Source organism: Bubalus kerabau, chromosome 3, assembly GCF_029407905.1.
Source record: "Bubalus kerabau isolate K-KA32 ecotype Philippines breed swamp buffalo chromosome 3, PCC_UOA_SB_1v2, whole genome shotgun sequence".
Classification (NCBI taxonomy): Eukaryota; Metazoa; Chordata; class Mammalia; order Artiodactyla; family Bovidae; genus Bubalus; species Bubalus kerabau.
In genome coordinates, this window is record NC_073626.1 from 169,787,210 (window position 1) to 169,808,380 (window position 21,171).

Here is a 21,171-nt window from a genome sequence, read left to right on the forward strand (position 1 = left end):
AAAAAGTTGTTGAAAACAGTGAGTAGATTCAGTATCTACAAATAAGAACTGATAGAAGTATTACAAAATCCTGTTTTGTTGTAATGAATAGGTATTTGATTAGTTCGTTTGATGCTCTGGTTGGAAAATTATAGATATGATAAAATAGACTTGATTAGCAAAATGGATAGCATTGAACTAATTTTTTTTCCTTATGTTTAAAACATGTGAAATGTAAGTTTTTCCCATATGATGTTCTAAATATGTTAAATGTTCAGTATATATTATTATAGACTACATAGTCATATATATTTGAGGTTATAAGCCACAAAACTAGCTTAGGGACCCGTTCCTGTTTCTTCAAGGGACAGATGTATTTCATTTGTTGTTCTCAACCGGATAGCTAAGGGTTCCAAAAACTTGGAAACTTGCCTTTTGGAATATAATCTACTCTGAATTTGAGAACTTCGTATATCATGCTCTCTTTTCATTTGGTTTACAGTTGTATTATCTGTTTTCGCCTTAATAAACTTATTTGTCTTTTAGAATTTTCTTTGGATTAGCATTTTAAAGCTGATAAATTATTCATATTTTTTTATAAGTTGTAGAATCATAGTGTTGGTTTTATTAGTAGAGGCCATCTAATGAGTCTTCTCATATTGTTAGTAAGAATACTGGTAGCACCAGAACAATGAGGGACTAATCCAAGGGTTTACAATTTCTTATGTTAAGATGGAGTTGTTTGACTCTTATCTTAGATTCCCTTTTCACTAAACTGCACTTGCTATGGTGTTGTCAGCAATGTGTCAGTAAACTGTGTTTAACCTTATATATAATTTAAACTGGTGTAGATACTTCTTTCAAAATATTTTTCGAGAAATTAATTAAAACATTTTTTAATCTATTAGTATTTTTTTATTATATGTATTTTGGGGAAAGTAAAATTTCAGCCTGTAAAGTTGAATTTTATCTTATTAAGTAAAAACAGACAAAGTAATGTAGGGAGTCCAGAAAATACAGAATTTATGTTGTTAAGCAGTCTTTTAATTTAGGTACTTCTGTGTGGTATTTGAGGGCCAAGACAATTGGTTTTAAAAAGGTTTTCAAGAGCAAAGTGGGATAGCACCCCACATGTCAGAAGTGGTAGGTTGGCACAGATGTGTAAGAAAAGGGGGTCTGATCTTCTTTATGTACATCTCCCCTTGCTCATTATCATACCCATTTAGATTAAAAAAAGAAAAACAGCAATTACAGGAGATGCTGTAAGTTTTGCTGATTTTCTTCCTAGAATAATGTTTTACTTTGTTAATGGACAGTTTTTTTGCTTAGTGACTTCTTTTGGCTTGGTACCTCTGAGCCACCAGGAAAGCCCAAGTGGAGTACAGCCTCACTGAAAAAGCCTGGCAAGTTCAGGACACGATACCTACCTGAAATCTCATTACTTCCATTGAACTAAAACACAGATTTTGTATGCACATGATATCATGTTTAACGAAATTACCACATGAAGATATATCTGGAATTTATTAACCTATTTATCTTGTTGACTTTGCTGTAAGTATTTTGTCTAAGGCTAAATATTCTTTACATGATTTTTTTTAATAGCTACATTATATTCCATCGTGTGATTTTCCTTAAGTAATCCCTAATTACTGGCCATTTGAGTTTCTAATTTTTCATTATTATAAAAAATACATTGTTTAGCTATTAGCATTAGCTGTATGCTCATTTGTAGTAGTTTTACAAAAACTGCCTAGAAATAGAATTGCCTGCCAAGGAATTTAAAGTGGCTCACTCACTTTGTTGGACATCCTTTTCATTTTCATTCATCCATTTAGCATTCACTTTCCTGCATATCAACCACTTCTTATTCTTATCTTATCCTCTGTAAAAATCTTATCCAGCATCTGTTTTGGCCTTTAAAAAAGTCTTTTGTTTTACCTTACATATTAACTTTATAGAAGCCTAGGACTGTGCTGTTAGATTGGTTACCAGTTGGGAAATGCCAGTTGGTCTTTTTCAGTAGGTTTGATGTGTATTTATGGTATAATTTTTACCAGTTTTTATTGTTTCTTAAGTTAATATGTGTTTTAAAATGACAGGCTCCTAATAAAATACGAGTTTCTTCAGTTTATTTGATGATCATGTCCATCTTTTTGTATACTTGCTTTTTTTAAAGTATGCTATGATGTAACATAGTTGCAAGCTTAAAAACAAAAATTTTTAATGTAATCAAGCCATTTTCATATGATTCATGTAACTGGTGAATCACCATTTTAAATCTCAATTTTCCAAATGTATCCTGTATCCCACATCTCTCTGCTTTACTGAAACTTGTGTTATTTAGTGCTGTTAATTCAGAGACTCCTTTAATAGAGTCACTTTATAGTACTATTTGTGATGCCATTCGAAGGCTATTTGTGTACAAATTTATCATTGTACTGGATGCCCTTTGATGAATTGCTTGCGATTGGGTGAAATAAACATTTGTAGAACTTAAAATCTGATTTCTAAATGAATTTTCTTTAAGTTATGAAACATGGAAACTTTCATAAAATTCTTAAACTCATTTATCATATTTTTCATTTATAGTTTTCATATTCATTAACATGTATTATTCCTTACCATTTACAGCTCAGAATTCTGCAAATGCAGATTTTGCAAACTTTGATGCATTTGGACAGTCTAGTGGTTCGAGTAATTTTGGAGGTTTCCCCACAGCAAGTCACTCTTCTTTTCAGCCCCAAACTACAGGTAGAGCCTCTCCAGCATTATGATTAAATGTTTACTTTAAAAAATAGAATACAACTCTGTAGATATAGTTTTGGAAAATTATTCTAAACTTAAATTCTGTGATTATCTGGTTTTAAAATAGTTCTGTTTTACAAAGCTCTGGGGAAACCTGAAATCTTTATATTTTTCTTTATTTGTTTTTCTGGACACTAGTGTTTTGTCTAATTCACATCTGTTCTCCTTTTCCTGCACATGAATCTTTCTTAAATTTCTTACGCACGGAGACATAAAAGTATTAATAGTTTTTTAGGTTCACAAAATACGTTTTGATTTAATTTAGGCTCTAAATAAAGGAAGCTAGTTAATTTACTTCCATAGAACTAAAAATGTAAGTAATTTTCAGGGCAACAAGCTTCAGAAAATAATTGGTTGAGTAGATTATTTAATAATCACTTTGGTAAACTTCAAATAGTTTTCTGTGCAGGAATTGGTCTTTAAACATTGAATACTTACCCATAAACTGTATTATTTTCAGAAACTCATTGAACCTTTGTTTAGATCTTTGGCTGATTGCTTTTCTTTCAACTTTTAACTCTGTATTGTCTTAAAGCCTTTTCTTTCAACTTTCTTTTTCTTTCTTTAAATTTCATCATTTACATAATTTCTGGCTGTCCAGCATTTAGAATGCTTTCATCTAGCTGCAGTTTTGGTGAATTTACTTCAGCTTTTCCTCTCCAGGCTTCCAACAGTAAGTTCTGTTGTCAAGTAGGCATCTTTTACTAATTTGTATGTTTAATGGTATATTTTATAGGTTTTTCAGTTATAGCATTTTAACCATCTTTTCATGATAATTCTCCATAAATTCGCACTTTTACTCTCCTCACTATTGCTAAACTCGGAGAACACACTAGTGTACAGTAACAGTTGCTTTAATAATTGTTTTTATTAATTTGAAGTAACTTTCTTCATACAGATTTTAAAAACTTAGTATGTGCTTTGTTCACCAGTTCCTTTTAACAGATCACAGTCTTTTAAATACAGACATTATTTAGTTTTAATCAAAAACAAATAGAATTTAATTTCTGTAAGACATGTATTTGTTTTAGAATGTATAAACAACTGATTGATGGAAAGTGTTGTTGCTTTTTTTTTTAATAAGGTGTACTCTTTCTGTTTCTGAAATACCTTTAAGTGCGTGTTGCTCTCAGTTTAATCTATAACTGCAATACATGTATCTATATCTAATATCTTGATTGCTGAAACTAATGTGTAGGTATAAAGAACAAACATCAAAAGTATAGCATCAGAAGCATAGAATGAATATATACTGTTTTTTTAATATTTTGGTAGTATGTTAGGGAAGATTCTAGAATATAGAACAGTCTTTAAAATCTTAGTATGATAAAATTGATGTAATATTTATATTATTTATAATTATGTGCTCTTATTTTTTCCTTGAAATATATGTTAGCATAATTTTACTTGTAATTTAATTTGTAGTGTTGTGTGTACATTAAATTATTATGTGGAATTGAGGAGTAGCTCTTCAAGTACAATAAAACTGAGTAGCATGGAGACTCTCCTGTGAATTATTGTGTTCTTTCCAGGATAGGTAATTACACAATTACACATAGGAACTTGTTGCCCTGTATGTTGTCAGGACCTTTGCAAATCTAGTTTTGCCGATTGTGAATAGTCATGTGTAGATGATTCAAGTTGAATGCCATTTGCCAGTTTTTACTTTTAAGATTTTAGGATTGCTTATAGGAAACTTAGTTTAGGAAGAAATGATCATATAATCTATCAAAGGATATTGGGAAAGTCTAGCAGTTTCAAGTTTTCTGTCTATTCTATTACAGGTGGAAGTGCTGGATCAGTAAATGCTAATTTTGCTCATTTTGATAACTTCCCCAAATCCTCCAGTGCTGATTTTGGAACCTTCAATACTTCCCAGAGTCATCAAACAGCTTCAGCTGTTAGTAAAGTTTCAGCGAACAAAGCTGGTCTACAGACTACAGACAAATATGCGGCACTTGCTAATTTAGACAATATCTTCAGTGCTGGGCAAGGTATCAAGCTTTAAAGAAAAGAATACAAATTTGTGTATTAAGCAGTCTTCTACATTTGGTTGTATTTATTAAATTATGAGGATGCTTTTCTTCGTTGTGTATAGGTTTTATCTACGTTAAATGTTCGTGACTATTTAGCACATTTTGGATCTGAAATAACCTCATGGTAGAAAGCCTAAAAACTAGCTTGTAAACTTCTAGATTTGAAAGAAAATAATTGACAAAAATTTAATTTTGTCTTAGCATGCTTTATTGTTCTAAAGGCCAAAAGGGCCAAGAGATGACTAGAGGATTATTTGGTGGTTTCTATGATGTTTAATTTTGAACTATTTTCTATGACTATTTTAGTATTTATTTAAAAAGAAATAAAGCGTATTTGCAGTGTATTTTTATACCCAGTTATGGTCGTAAGGCTAGTATTTTTGCCTCTCAAAGTGCATAGTGTAGTAAGAAGAACAGCTGGGTCTGCTTTCAGACTGGATTCTGCATCCTGATCTCTGAGCATGATTTCTTATCTCCCCTCCAAGAGTAATAGAAATAGCTTTCGACTTAAAAAGTTGTGTCGTATGTGTTACTGCATGAGAGGTATTTAGAACAGCGTCTGGCGCATAGTAAGTGTTACTTATTACTTATTACTCTTACTTATCTTATTACTATCTCTTAATTTTTTTGTAAACAACCCTGGGAAGATGATACTGTTAATAGATTGAGTTCACATAGGTCCAGCATTAGACGAGTGTATATGTGTGCTTGATTGAGTTGTCCCCATCTTGCAGATTTAATGTAGCACTTTGAGAATTTCCTTAATATAACCTAGACATGTCATTGGTACTGGGTCTTAGTTTTTATTTCAGACAGAGTATTTTATTTTTTACAGAGTGGAATGTATAGCACTAAACTTATCCAGTATTTTTTGGAGTATTTATTTATTAGGTAAGACTCTAGAATCATGTCCATTTATTTGCTAAGCTCCAAATCAGTTTTAAATTCACACATGGCAAATGCTGTTGGTAAGTTGAAAGGATAAGCGTAAGTTAAAGTCTTTGATTTAATTTGTTTTTGTTTGTTCATAGGTGGTGATCAGGGTAGTGGGTTTGGGACCACAGGTAAAGCTCCTGTTGGTTCTGTGGTTTCAGTTCCCAGTCAGTCAAGTGCATCTTCAGACAAGTATGCAGCCCTGGCAGAACTGGACAGTGTTTTCAGCTCTGCTGCCACCTCCAGTAACGCATATACTTCCACAAGTAATGCTAGCAGGTAGCTTGTCATTGTCTTGTGTTTTGTATTTGAAACTTTTTTTCAACTTTGAATAATAGTGTTGTTAAGTAATCACTATTTGGGGCTTAATCTAAAAGATTCTTGAATATTTTCCTAAGTTTGAAGAAAGTTACAAGTTTACATTTTTTAATTAAAATATACTTATTGAGTAATTACCATAGGGGATTTACCATCGTTTTATATTTTTTATTTAATCAAAAGTACCTTTTCTCCTTGAATGCTGAAATGTAATTTAGAGTATATACACATCTTGAAATGGATGTGTTAAATTGTTAAATACAAATTTAATTATACTCAGAGAATCCATTTATAGAATTACTTACTTTTAAGGTACAGTTCTTAGTCATGAAGATTAAACACTGAAAGTAACATGTTGTAGCCTGAGTTGTAAGTCAAGTTTTAGAAAGATTTGCACCAGAACCCAAAATTAGTCCTATATCTTTTCTTTCCTACTGGTATTTATAAATAGATATATCTGTTACAGTGTTTGTATATGTCTGGTGTAAGGAATTCTTGGCAGAAGAGAGTCTACCACATTTTAAAAACATTTGATCTTTAAAAACTCTAGTTTTTTGACTTCTTTTTGGGTCAAGGAAGCAGACCCAGAAGTATAGGTAACTTATCTGTACAATGTCTTACCCTTGATTTTCCATTCCTATAGATTGTCTCTTTTATCCGAGTAACTTTTTTTTTCCTTTTAGCACCTTTTCCAGAAAAAAATGATAGGATTGCAACACTAGTTAGTTGAGCTTATTCTCCAGGAACAAATTTTCTGTGTGGCAGATGGGAAAAATTGAATCCAAAGAATAAAATTCAGAGTATTTCTGCTTTACTAATATTGACTACATTAGACATATAAAATAGTGAACTATAGCAAGGTGGCCATAAAGTCTGGAAACACAGGTATATGTAATGAAATGGTTTATTGGTATTACATTATAATCATCAGTGGTCCCCAGAGTATAACACATGGAATATTTGAAGTAGCTAAGACCCATTCCAAAGGTCTGTGAGGTTAAAACTAAATTCAGAATAATTCTGAGTGGTTGTTTGTGTTTTCATTAATTGACATTTGTATTGATGGTATAGAAACTCTTAATAGGTAAGACTTGATGGTGACTTAGCATTGAATTATGGCTCCAGTGCCAAGCTGTACAAGCAGTCATCTAATAGTCATTCCTTGCTACCACACATTCAGTTTTAATTAGGAATATTTTTGATTCAGTTTTTATTATGAATAAGCTTGATGAAGCAGTGTAAAGGAATTTGATTTATTAAGTCTAGACCCTTAAACATGTCTTAATTTTCTGTGTATTGAAGTAGGGTGTGCATTGAGTAGTTCTGCCGTATACTGAAGTATAAAGCTGTCTTGAGGAAAATCAACTTGTGTGGTTTTTTGAGTTGTGGAATGAACCAGCTACTTGTTTTATGGAACACCATTTTTTTCTTGAAAGTATGATTGCTAAACAAACCGTGGTTATTCAGATTTGGATATTTGTTAGACATTTTTTCAAAAATAAAATTTTAAGTCTGTCAATTTAGGGAAAACAATGGCTAAAATACACACTCTCAAGCAACTAAGTAGAATTTTGGAAAATTTATTAGCCACCATGAGCTTAATATTAATCTTCCTATTGCTTTTCTAATGAGATGGATGGTGATATTAATGGTTGTTGTTTTTTTATTTTGCATAAGGAAATATATTGACATTTTGAAGATTGGCATCAAGTATTTTCCAAATGATACAAAAGTAGTAAAAGATTCATTTAAAGTGTAAGATAGACTACTGGATGTTACTTTAAGAGAGTACATCAAGGTTCATTGATAGGGTTTCAGATTCCATATCACAGCTGTTGTCAAGTCGCGAAATTATGTCCAACTTTGAAACTGCGTGAACTGCAGCATGCCAGGCTTCCGTGTCCTTCACCTGTCTCCAGGAGTTTGCTCAGACTCATGTCCATTGTGTTGATGATGCTATCCAACCATCTCATCCTCTGTCCTTCCCTTCTCCTCTGTGCAGATATGAGAGTTGGACCATATTGCAGCTAACCTTTAGGAAACTGTAACTGTTGTTTTGGAATGATATCAAGCAAAATATACATAGTTATCTGGAAAAGGTGTTAAAATTCTCCTGTTTTGTTCAACTGTGATGCCATGTGAGGCCAGTTTTTTCTTCATATGCACCAAGCTAAACAACATATCACAACAGATTGATCATGTATTAAGCCAGCCATTAAAGAGATGTGTAAAAGTATCAGATATGAATGGCTTTATTGTTATTTTCAAATGAATTAAAAATTCTTAAATTTCTGTTTTAATTGGTGTACTATATATTGGTAGTTATAGCATCTTGAAGCTCTTTGGGGTTCTCTTTTTTTAGAATGTAAATGAATTCTAAGACTTAGAAGTTTGAGAGCTGAATAAACAAAACAAAACAAAACAAAAAGGGTGAGAGCTGATGTGATACATGATATGTTCAATATTATTTTTTCCATATTTTATGGCAACCCTGTTGTTAGATTACCTTTGCTCTTTTCCCCTCTCAAAATATGAATTCTTTCAATACTTGTTTTCAGTAATGTTTTTGGAACAGTGCCAGTGGGTGCTTCTGCACAGACACAGCCTGCGTCTTCAAGTGTGCCTGCTCCATTTGGAGGTATGTGTTTCTGGTGTACGTATTGGTTTTTATATGGAGTCCAAATATATGTATATATTGTATTGCATTTTGTTAGGGATACCAGAAGATGATCAAAGCACCAGTTTATTATCAGAAAGCTCTAATTTTCTATCTTCATAAATATATGAACAAATACTTTAAGTAATTGAATACAAATGCATTAGGATTTTATAGTGTATCTTATAATTTTTTAAAGCTACACCTTCCACAAATCCATTTGTTGCTGCTGCTGGTCCTTCTGTGGCATCTTCTACAAATCCATTTCAGACCAATGCCAGAGGAGCAACAGGTAAGAAATGTAAATTACAGAACAGTAAACTTTGGGAAAGGTATATACCACAAAGACACTATGTGAACTTTGGGAAAGGTATATACCACAAAGACACTATGTGAAGAACATTAGAAAATAAGGTTCCTTTCTTACTGAAGTGACTGTGAAGTGGATTAGTTTCGTCTATGAAAACATATGCTAGCTGAAAGTTTATAGAATCCTAGAACCTAATAGTTGAAAATGGACCATGGAAGTTACCTAGCACCCACCACTGAAAGATTTCACTTTTTAGGTGTGGAATCAAGCATAGAGATGAGAGTTAAAGCCTTGACTCCACACTGCCGGTTCATGACAGAGGTGGTACTTGAACATTATAATTCTGACTTATTTGTTGACCAGGTTTCACAATTATTGATTATAACTCAATTGAAAAAATGTGTCAGTTTTTTTTCCTTTGCTTGGGATTGCAAGGAATGGATGGATTTTATTATTGATACATGAGATCTTGATAATGAGGTATTTTTCCACTGTGTATCTCTTTTAGGGTTGTTAACATTTTTGGGGGGGTTGTTGAAACTGGTTTAATTTGGGATATAATAATTTGAATATTTTCTCTTTTTATAATTTTTTAAAAAAATCCTGTTTATCCTTCCCCCTCTTTTTTCTATTTGATTCATATTGTAAGCTAGCCACGTATTTCTTATATTTTGCCTCTGTGAGTTTTGTCTTATTACCCTGAACACCAGAGATATTTGCCAGTACCTTGGAATGTTGGCAGGTGCATGTGGTATGACCTAGTACCCATTAAGCTGAATTTGTCAGTTTTTAGATTTAGATAACTTTAGAACTAAAGCCTTAAAGTTGACTTATAGCATATGTTGACGTGATATTTTGAGAGAGTAAGGTGCTTTACATCACAATAAATTTGCACCATTAAGAATTACTAATTACTAGCACATCTTTTTGTCATTGGCAAGGTTGAGAACTGTAATATTGGAAGTTTGAACCATAACTTCCATTTTCATATAATGTCTTCATTCATAATCTGTTGCTATCTCACAGAATATATGTTATATAAGTATTTGAATTTTGCATATAATTTTTAATGACTTATTTTCATTCAAATACATATAAATACACTATGCTTAAACATAATCAGTGATTATTTCAGATTTCTGTTGTGTTTTGGACAAAATATACTATTCGTCACTGATGTATATAATATTTCTGTTTCTGAGCATATTATTTTGACTTTATGGAATGAATTTTTAAAATGTCTCATGACATGGTATTTTGTACATTGTCTCATTTAGTCCTCTTAACTCTCATCAGATGTTTTAATCTCTCTTACAGCTGAGATGACTGAGGCTCAGGGAAGTTAAGTGCATATGTTTTGGATAGAGCCAGATTTGTGTTCAAATCCTGGTTTAGTATTTACTTACTAGGTAATCCTAAAAATGCTTTCTGTATATTATTTTTTTAATGAATGGAGAAAAAGTGATAGGAAAATACATTATTTGCAGTAATAATAATAACTGTTGAGATGTTTATAGCTATTATAACCCCATTTGACAACTGAAGGATGGAAACATATTATACCTTGATCATGCTGATCTAACTCCTCTGAACTTCATTGTCTTTTTCTGTAGAATGTGAACAGTATTCTCTGTCAATGATATTGTGAGAATTAGATGATGGCAGATCACCTTGCATCGTCTTTGCGTTATTGTATATAGTTGGGGGGTGTGTGTGTGTTTAGTCACTCAATTGTGTCTGACTCTGTTTGACCCTATGGACTGTAGCCTGCCAGGCTCCTCTGTCAATGGAATTCTCCAGGCGAGAATACTATAGTTGTCATGGCCTCTTCCAAGGGATCTTCCCAACCCAGGAATTGAAGCTGCGTTTCTTACATCTCTTGCATTGGCAGGCAGGTTCTTTACCACTAGTGCCACTTGGGAAGCCCATATACTTGGTAAATCATTCCTGTTATTTTTCTTTTGTGATTGTACCTCCAGACTGGTTCTGTTTATTAGAGTTAAGGATTATCACCCCCACCCCCACTGTTATTTAGAGTACAAAAGTCCTTAAAGTTAAGGTTCTATATAAGATGTGAAATAATGTAAAGTGTACAAATTATATCTCAAAAAGCTTGTTCAGATAATATAAAGTAGTTTTAATATTAGTCTAAGCAAAATTTATTGAAAGGTGAATCTAGTATGTCCACAAATTTTTATTTCAAGGTAAAATATCTTTTCTGTTGTAAACCATTTTATCACATTGGTCATCTTATTGAATTGACTGAGTCAAAGTAAGTGTTAACTATGTAATATGTTTCTGTTGAAGCTGAAATATAAGCAACACTTTGACAAATACACTATGCTTAAGTACTTTCAGTGTTTTATATCATCAAACTTAATATTAGTTCTTTAGGAAATATGTTTTGTTGTTCTCATATATTAATATTGTTAAATTCCATTTGAGGTAGCTTTTGAAAGAGGTATTAAATAATAGTTCTATGCAAACTATTTAGAAAGTTTTGCTGATACATTTCATTCTTAAAATGCACATCTTAATAATAATTTTTTTTCCTGCATTTAATAGCTTTTGGGCCTTCTTTTACCACAGTATATAGAAACCTTCAGAAGACTGGCCAATGTGGCCTAAGACTTTTTTCTTTTTAGGATTCTATAATATTTAGCATTCTATTTTTCTAGAGCCTTTGAACCCTTTAATTAATAAAGTTAATATAATTTTATAGTTTTCAGTTATTAGGACATTCTCTTAAAACTCTTAAATCTCTCCTTTGCCCCTGAATGAGTACCCTTTATTTTCTGATATTCATTGAATGAATGAATGATTTTAAAAGTGTCCCATTTACCACCCCCCGCCCCAAGAAATAAACTTGTAGAAATGTAGAACCAAAAGAACCATGGTAGCATCTAGCCAAGCATCACCATTTTATTAATTAGGTGGAGGCCAATTAGATGGATTTGCCTGATTAACCAATGACTAGTGTTGATTAGTCAATGGCACCCCACTCCAGTACTCTTGCCTGGAAAATCCCATGGATGGAGGAGCCTGGTGGGCTGCAGTCTATGCGGTTGCTAAGAGTCGGACACGACTGAGCGACTTCACTTTCACTTTTCACTTTCATGCATTGGAGAAGGAAATGGCAACCCACTCCAGTGTTCTTGCCTGGAGAATCCCAGGGACATGGGAGCCTGGTGGGCTGCTGTCTATGGGGTCACATAGAGTCGGACACGACTGAAGTGACTTAGCAGCAGTATTAGTCCCAGAGTGCTTCTAAATCAGCACTATTTCCACTGGTTCTACTCATTTCACTTATAGGAAAGTAAATAAAATATATGTCCACACAAGAACTTGTATACAAGTATTTACAGCAGCATTATTCCTAGTAGTCAAAGGTGGAAATGGTCTTGGCTCAACTGAGGTGGCTCAGTGGTAATCCACCTGCAGTGCAGGAGACGAGGATTTGATCCCTGGGTCAGGAAGATCCCCTGGAGTTGGAAGTGGCAACCCTCTCCAGTATTCTTGTCTGAGAAGTCCCATGGACAGAGAAGCCTAGCAGGCTCCAGTTCATGGGGTCTCAAAAGAGTTGGACACACCTGAACACGGAAACATCCCAGGTGAACATCCACTGATGAATGGATAAAGCAAATGTGTATAGCTGTACAGTGGAGTTTTTTTGATAATAAGTGAAAAGTAATGATATGTACTGATACATGGTACAGCATTGATGAATCTAGAAAACAGCAGGGAAAATAAAGGATGCTAGTCACAAAATGTCATATAATGTGTGATTCTGTTTATAACCTGTCCAGAATAATGGACAAACCTATAGAGACAGAAAGGAGATGGGGTGGAGAGCTGATAGGTGTGGAATTTCTTTTAGTGAGGGGTGTGTGAAAATGTTCTAATATTAAATTGTGATGATGGTTGTACACCTGGTGAATGTGTTTTTTAAAAACAAAACACTGAATTTTACCCTTTAAGTTGACAAATTGTATGATATATGAATTATATCTCAAAAAGCTTATTAGAAACAAGTCTAAAATATTTTGATAGCATCCCAGGACTAGGCATCAGTGTTACAGATTGAGTATTGCAATTAATACTAGTTAACAATCACTGTTGACTAAAAGTCAGGTTTTGCCAAAGTGTATTATGTAGAACATGTCTCCTGAGGTGATGTTATCACAGTGCTTCGTGGAAAGGGGTTCTGTGCCCAAAAGCGTATGGGAAGTGCTGAGTTAATAACACAAAGTTGAACCAGTATTATTAATGCACGATTTCTCAGAGCATTGTAACATGCTCTAAGAAAGGAGATAAACATAAAGTGACCAAGCTTGTTTATCACAGAACCCTTCTACCTCAGTCAACCTTTTGTTGAATTTATAAGAAGCTATAAACAGCATCTTTTAAGTTAGCAAGAAAAAAGAACAGATTCATTGAATATTTACTCTGTAGTACTTTTAATCACAGCAGCTTTGTAAGTTAGGTATTACTGTATCTGCCTCTCCATCCCTTGTTTTCAAATGAGGAAACTGAGGCTTAAAGAAGTTGTGGTGTCCTGTAATTAGAAAACAACAAAACCAAGACTCAGAACCACTTTCATGTCTCAGTTGTTGTTTTCCCCCAAATTTAGTTAGTTAAGTGTGCTTCTTTAAAATGTGTGGACATGTATTTTTAGAAACAGTCCCACTGGGTGTAGTTCAAACAGTGGTTCTAGTACTTAACCTAAATTTGATTTCTGTTGAGTACTTTCTTTACGTATAACCTGTCTGACCTCAGTCATGCAGGTTAAGATCTGCACGGGATGAATTTCTCTTTTCTCTCTCTTTTTAGCCACCATATTTTAAACTGAAAGTGCTGCTCACCTTTCTAATGGAGTCCACTGACTGATTTTCCCTGAATAATTTGTTCCCTTGAGTTGTCTTTACTAGTTTCTAGTTAATGTATGGAGTTGAAAATAAAACAAACATTATTCAGGTGTTTTCTCTGAGATTTGACTTTTTAAATGCTAAAAGGTAGATACTAGATCATTTTAGGTGATTCTATGAATAGCATTTTTGGGAGTAACTGCTGAGGCCTAGAAAATCATTTTATGTATATTGTTGCATCTTCACGTGAAAAAAAAGTATTTATTTAAAAGTTGTATTTCATAAATGTTTCTTTGTTTGATATTTGTTTTTCTGGTATTATTCTAATCTCTTTGTTTCAAATACTGTAAATACTAGTATCATGAATATAGTTGAAGTAAAGACTCTGGGTGCGTTTTTATGTATTCTTATGCTATCTCCTTTGTAAGTGTATTCTAATTTTAGAATTTTTTAATGGAACAAATTTATTTTGACAATAGTTACTCATAAGTTAATTGACATTGGTCTCTTTATGGCTTTCCATAAGGCCTGTCTGGAGCAATGCATTCTCAAGTGTTTCCTCACGCTCATTTTGGTAGGTGGCCACAGCTAATATCTAGGTTTGTGTGGCAATTTGTCTACCTGCTTGTGGAAGCTTCTGCTAGTGTTCTGGATCCCTGCATGTGAAGTTTAGTTTTTTCCATGTTTTAAAATGGAGTGGGCATGGATGTGTGGCATTGGGAATAACTTATATTTAAAGTTACATGAAAATCTTCTGTGGTAATTTATGTTTTAATATTGAAAAGCATATTGCTTACCTCCATGGTCACATTAGAATGTTAATAGCTTTTTTGATTATTTTTCTTAAGTTTGAATTCATAGTACTTTGAGTGACACACCTTTTCTGTGTACCAAACCATTTTACCACATTATTCCATGGAGTTTGGCTTTGCTTAACTGTAGCCAACTTTTGCTTTATACTGCTTTCTTAAAAAGTGAGCTGTCAAAGTTATGTCAGTGTATTGTTGTCTGTTCTAAAACCCTTCTGTTACCCTTGCAGTGTGCTTATTATTCTTTAATTCACTTGCTTCCCAGTGGCTTAGTTTCCTTTTTCTTATGAATAATAAAAAGTAATATTTAAAATTTTACAATCTAGTTAGGTTCACTGAGGAGAATTGCACTGTTACAAATATTAGGATTATGAGAATTACTTTGAGCAACATCCATAAGAGATTTTTAATTTTTTAATAAAAGATAATTCTATATAGCACGTGTACTATTAATTTCAGTGCCTTAAGTCAGCATTCAAGTTGGTAATTTTTTTTTCTTAGAATCAGAAAATGCAATGAATTATGTTGTTTGATAACATAGTGCTGAAAATGCTTTACTATGTAATTGCTAGTGTTCTGTATTAAAAGCAACATTGTTGGCTCTTCTTTCCTAGAACATATAGTTGAAAGGTTCTGTTTTGAATCATTAGGAAAAAGTAATATATTGTTCTGTTACTATGTGTGTTTTTATATGAGTAATATAATAATGTGAATTCATAACTCATTGTAAGTGGGGGGTGATGGCAGCATACCGTGTGTGTGTGTGTGTGTGTGTGTGTGTGTGTGTGTATAGCTGTAGTTCACACACAGATTTCCCCAACCTGTGAATGAGTGCTTCATTCCATGACGTTATAGTGACTAGATATGACAGGCTATGGTAGTTATTGGGTACAGTGTCATTAATCCCTACATTCTTTGCCTCTTTTAAGATTGCCTATTTCACTTTCTGTTCAGTTTTTGTGTACTTTGCCCCAGTTTCTATAACTCATTGGTCCTAATATTATCTTCCTTATACCCCTTATGCAAAGAAATCTTCGTTTATTTAAACTTTTCAAAAAAGGAATGGGAGTCTATATAGTTTAATTGTGTTAATGTTTTTATTAGGATTATCCCCCATCCATTTTTTGACTATGGTTACAAAGCTGCATAGGTTTTGAGTGGCCTGCTGCAGACCCTATTTCTCCTGTAAGTTTTATTTTTAAGTGAACTATTTTGCAGAGGTTTTTCCAGGAATACATATACTACATTATAGCAGACAGTTCACTAGATATAAATGTTTGACTATTTTACTATGTATAAGAAAGCAAAATTTAAAAATGTATATACTAGTATACATGTGAATTGCATGATGATGGACTTTAAAAGTAGACTGCTATTTAGACTCAAATTTATATAATTACTTTGAGAGGTTTACTTATGATTTCAAATGATAGCTTTATAGCTTACATTCAACTGTATGGCACTAAAACTTGCTATTACGTTTGTTGGAGTTTGGGGATTTAAAACACATCTTTCTATTTTTAAGGTAAATGATGTCTGTTTTACATTGCTGAGTATGAATATAGACAACCTCCCTTTTTGTTTGTAAGTGATCAGCCTTTCCTTCTCCCACCAGCGGCGACCTTTGGCACTGCATCCATGAGCATGCCTGCGGGCTTCGGGACTCCCGCTCCCTATAGTCTTCCCACCAGCTTTAGCGGCAGCTTCCAGCAGCCAGCCTTCCCAGCCCAAGCAGCTTTTCCTCAACAGACAGCTTTTTCTCAACAGCCCAATGGTAAGAGCTAACATTTGGCTGGTGCCAAGTTCATCACATGTATCCTTTATCATAATTTGAATGTTTGGACAAAAAGATTTATCTAAAGAATGCTCTAGTGTTATCTACTGATTGTTTATTACACAGATATAGAAACCTTTGGTGAGTTAGGCCTCAGAAAATTGAGTGATTTAGTAAGTTTTTGTTACCAGATTACAGATTTGGGAGTAATCTGAAACTAAAGAGTACCTCTTCTTTCTCAGGATCTCCAGTATCTTTCTTGTATGTTCTGTGTTATAATATGCTTCTTGATTTTAAAAGGAAACTTTATAGACCTAGAGTGTTTGCTTTGCATTGGAGCATTGTTGATTTTGTTGCATTTATTGTATATATTTTGTTGTTTGTTGGTGGTGGTGATGACATAGACCAAAGGTAACTGTATTGTAGTTCGAGTTTGTTACTTTTTTTTAGGAAGATTTCACTAGAGAAAGTTTTCGGTTTTTGTTTCTGTTTTTGTTGTTGTAGTCTTTTTTGTTTGTTTTGGGTGGATTTTGTTTATTTTTTGGCCGTTCATTTGCTGAAGTTTGAAATCCTTGGATCACATCCCCTCTTAAATAGTCAACAAACTCATCTTTTGATTAAATCCTTTGTCAGCAACTTACATAGCTGGGACAGACTGGAATTAACCATTTCTGGGGAGTCGATGTAAGCTCTTAAGACATGCCACTGAAATTTTTAACTTACTTTGAAGAACATGAGACTCAACAAGTTAACATTGATTTTTTTAATTATTGTTGCTCTGGTGGGGATTTTTCTGAAACTCCTTGATTGTCGCTCAGAGGTATAGGTTATAATTGTTGGTTTTTTTTTTTTTTTTTTTTTTTTTTAAACAAGGTGCAGGTTTTGCAGCATTTGGACAAACAAAGCCAGTGGTAACCCCTTTTGGTCAAGTTGGAGCTGCTGGAGTGTCTAGTAATCCTTTTATGGTAAGTGAGATGCAGTTTTAAGCACTTTGTAAGTAAGTCGTTGCATTGTTTTCAGAGTGGGAAAAGCAGGATGTGATTCCTCCCAGATGCAAGATTGTACGAATCGAGGCAGCCATTGTGCACAATCTTTTGTTGACTTAAGAAAACACATTGATCAGCTGGAAAGCAAAACGTTGACAGTAAACTATTGTAGACATGAAACTTGTATGCTTTCTTATCAAAATTCTGCTTTATGAGAGGCTGCCGATTTAGTGACCAATGTGAAAAAGGAATCCTGCAGTCATTTGGTTTGTGTTGTAAATGTATTTTTTAGGACCAATCCCTTCTTGGAATCTGTTAACAGGATTATGTGAAGTAATGGATATAAAAGACACAACACAGTGCCTGGTAACCTATAGTTGTGTTACAGTATGTTGCTAAGAACAGTAATTGTTGTTCAGTCACTAAGTCGTGTTCTGACTCTTTGTGACCCCACTGACTGCAGCGTGTCAGGCTTCCTGACCTTCATGGTCTCTCGGAGTTTGCTCAGACTCCTGTCCATTGAGTCGGTGATGCCATCCAACCATCCCATCCTTTGTTGCCTCCTTCTCCTGCCTTAATAATAGGAATGAAATAATATGGTTGCCAGTAATTATAAAACCCTAATCTAAATTGGAGAAGGAAACGGCACCCACTCCACTACTCTTGCCTGGAAAATCCCATGGATGGAGGAGCCTGGTAGGCTACAGTCCATGGGGTTGCAAAGAGTCAGACATGACTGAGCGATTTCACTTAATAATACTTAATCTAAATACTATTAATTAAAAAATATTATTATTTTCTTATTTTCCCACACACTCTTGTCTGTCTATTTATTTTGTCTTATGTTTTCCTTTAGACTGGTGCACCAACAGGACAATTTCCAACAGGAAGCTCATCAACCAATCCTTTCTTATAGCCTTATATAGACACTTTACTGGAACGAACTTTTACATGGTCACATTACATCTCTCCGCCTCTTGCACTGTTGTCTTGTTTCACTGATCTTAGCTTTAAACACAAGAGAAGTCTTTAAAAAGCCTGCATTGTGTATTAAACACCAGGTAATATGTGCGAAACAGAGGGCTCCAGTAACAACTTTTAACCTGTGAATTGGCAAAAAAAAAAAAGTAGCGGTATCATGTATATTAAAAATTGGCTAATATTAAGTTATTGCAGATACCACATTCATTATGCTGCAGTACTGTACATATTTTTCTTAGAAATTAGCTATTTGTGCATATCAGTATTTGTAACTTTAACACATTGTTATGTGAGAAATGTTACTGGGGAAATAGATCAGCCACTTTTAAGGTGCTGTCTTAAATTGGGAAATGAATGACCTAAAATCACTTTAACCATTGCTACTGGAAAGTTACAAAGTCAAAATTGGAAGGTTTTAGTCATTCTTGAATTTTTCCTTTCTGAAGAGCTCTTCTGTTTATACATGCCTAAATTCTTTAAAAATGTAGAGGGATACCTGTCTGCATAATAAAGCTGATCATGTTTTGCAACAGTTTGCAGGTGAAAAAAATAAATACTAGAAAATATGCTATTGTTTTGTGTTCTTGCTGCAATGCCTTTACCAAAGTGGCCTTAAATATCAGTAGTGAATTGAGAACATCTTGAATTCTTAAATTAGAGTTTCAGAAGACTTCTAGTGACTAACTTTTATGTCTAAAAGCAAATTTTATAAAAAGGCCATGTAGAAAATTTATTAAAACTACTATGACTGCTATGTTTAGGAATATGTCAGTGGTAAAGCATTTAATGTAGCTTGTTAGATTCACTGTAACCCTTCTAATTTCTTTGCAACTTCTTAATTTTGTGAAAATTTGTATATATGAAGAATTTGCATGTATGTGTATTTACAAATTTTTTTAAGTATCTTGAATTCTCAGACTGCAAAAGGCTTATTTTAACTATTGATTTTTTAAAAAAAAATATTGTCTTTGAATGTATTGGAAGCAGACATGCATTAACTGTGACATGATTGCACCTCAGTTTTTTTTCTTTGGACAAACTGATATTAATAGGACATTTGTTTATGTTCATTTCTAGGGGAAAGAAACTGGAACCCAGTGTTACCTTAAAATTATAGAATACTTTGTTTAAAAAGGCAACGATACTAATGTTTAGTTATATCTTTATGTTAATATTCAAGTGAACTTGATTAAATATTTATATAATGCCTGATTCATCCAGTGATAATCTGGCAATCTCATCAAAACAACACAACTGAAAAACTTGTAATAGTTTTTTTTTTTTTTTTTAATACCTTTGAGCAGCCCACAGAAGTCACAAAGTCCATACATTAGAGCTTATGTTTTTATGTGAAATTTTGATAATTAGATTTCCCAGACCGTGGCATATTAACAGTTCAGAAGTTATGGCTTGAAACGAAGGAGATAGAATGTATGACAAGCATACACTGTCCAAGACTAGTTAGTGTAGGGACAGCCAGCCGTTTAGAGGGCATCACTATATACACCATCTTCTGAAAATTGCCTATTACTGTGACTCTGTGTCATCAAGAAAAGGTGAAATTACATATGTAAATATGTAATACATATTTGAAAAGTTTTCTTACAATACTTAAAATTGTTTTTAAAGCTTTGGTATTAAAAGAGGTGAACATCAGTTTCCTCAGACATTATTCGTGCTGAATACCTTTTCAAATGGTGACTACAGGAGTTGTTTTCATAGTATATTAAAATCTGTGTTGAGTTTTAAACTTCTTGAAGCATTGCTGTCCAGTGCATATCTAGCTGAATGTATAGTTGCCTGAACTACTTTGATCAGACTGGGAAGTCTCTGCCCGCTTTCTGAACAGTATGCCTCTTCTCTTAGAATTAAATGAATGCTGCAAAGGTCTGGGTGTGTGTCGGTGTATACTTGAAATCTCTCCAAATTTTTGGAGTCACCTTCCAGCCCCCTCATGGAGGGAATACTTAAGAGATGTCTTTGAATTCCTATGTTTTAGATTGTATTGGGTCCCAATAACTCTTGTACCAAGTTATGCTATACCATTGAAGGCCATTACCCAGTTAACCTACCAGGCTTTCCATCTAAGAAATAAGTAAATTAAACAGTTGTTATTAAAATAATTTTAAAGACTATTTTTTTCTGGGTAAACCTTGAGGTTTGTAATTAAGTGGATACTCTTGTTGACTTTGAATGCTATAAAATCAAAATGCTTAGTGTAAGAAGTGATCCAACTTTAATGTGGATTTGAATCCTCAGACTTTCATATTCAGATTTGCTTCTGGTTTTACATGGACTATCAGAACTGTGTTGAACAGTGAAGAGGAGAAAATACTCAGTGGTAGCAACATGAAGATGCAGTTTCCTAACTTACTGGTTGAGTCATCTTCTCTCCTTTTGTGTTTGCTCAGGAAAGAAAATTTTCTTTTAGGGTGACAAGCTTTATTGATTACTTTAAAGGTATATTTTACTCTTATTTTTGTGAAGATAGAGATCAAGTAGTCATTTGCTTCCGCAGAATAATTCTTTCTGTAAATTTGAAGAAGCACATCAGTGCTTGCTTTACTTCTGAGTTGCCCCAGCTCCCAACATATATCCTCGTTGGTACAGTTCCTGTAAATTGGTAAAATGAAGAGAATAACTTAACTGGCTGCTTTCCAAACATTTTGGCCTCAGGACTATTAACTCTTTTTAGTTATTGAAGATCTCCAAAAAG

General features: G+C 33.6%; 1 protein-coding gene across 7 annotated transcripts in view; it reads left to right on the forward strand.

Moving 5' to 3' along the window:
• The window catches only part of AGFG1 (ArfGAP with FG repeats 1), a 77,658-nt gene extending 57,314 nt beyond the window's left edge, over positions 1–20,344 (forward strand). Inside the window, exons 6-15 of one of the 7 annotated variants that reach the window (XM_055573651.1) lie at positions 2,614–2,733; positions 3,389–3,460; positions 4,572–4,781; positions 5,855–6,035; positions 8,633–8,712; positions 8,930–9,022; positions 14,432–14,479; positions 16,330–16,488; positions 17,362–17,453; positions 18,331–20,344. In XM_055573651.1, coding sequence (XP_055429626.1) covers positions 2,614–2,733; positions 3,389–3,460; positions 4,572–4,781; positions 5,855–6,035; positions 8,633–8,712; positions 8,930–9,022; positions 14,432–14,479; positions 16,330–16,488; positions 17,362–17,453; positions 18,331–18,390 — 1,115 coding nt within the window. In that variant the 3' untranslated portion in view covers positions 18,391–20,344. Of the gene's footprint in view, positions 1–2,613; positions 2,734–3,388; positions 3,461–4,571; positions 4,782–5,854; positions 6,036–8,632; positions 8,713–8,929; positions 9,063–9,100; positions 10,049–14,431; positions 14,480–16,329; positions 16,489–17,361; positions 17,454–18,330 lie in introns of those variants that run through there. The other 6 variants (XM_055573653.1, XM_055573652.1, XM_055573655.1 and 3 more) reach the window with 6 other exon arrangements.
• Positions 20,345–21,171: the final 827 nt, after the last annotated feature.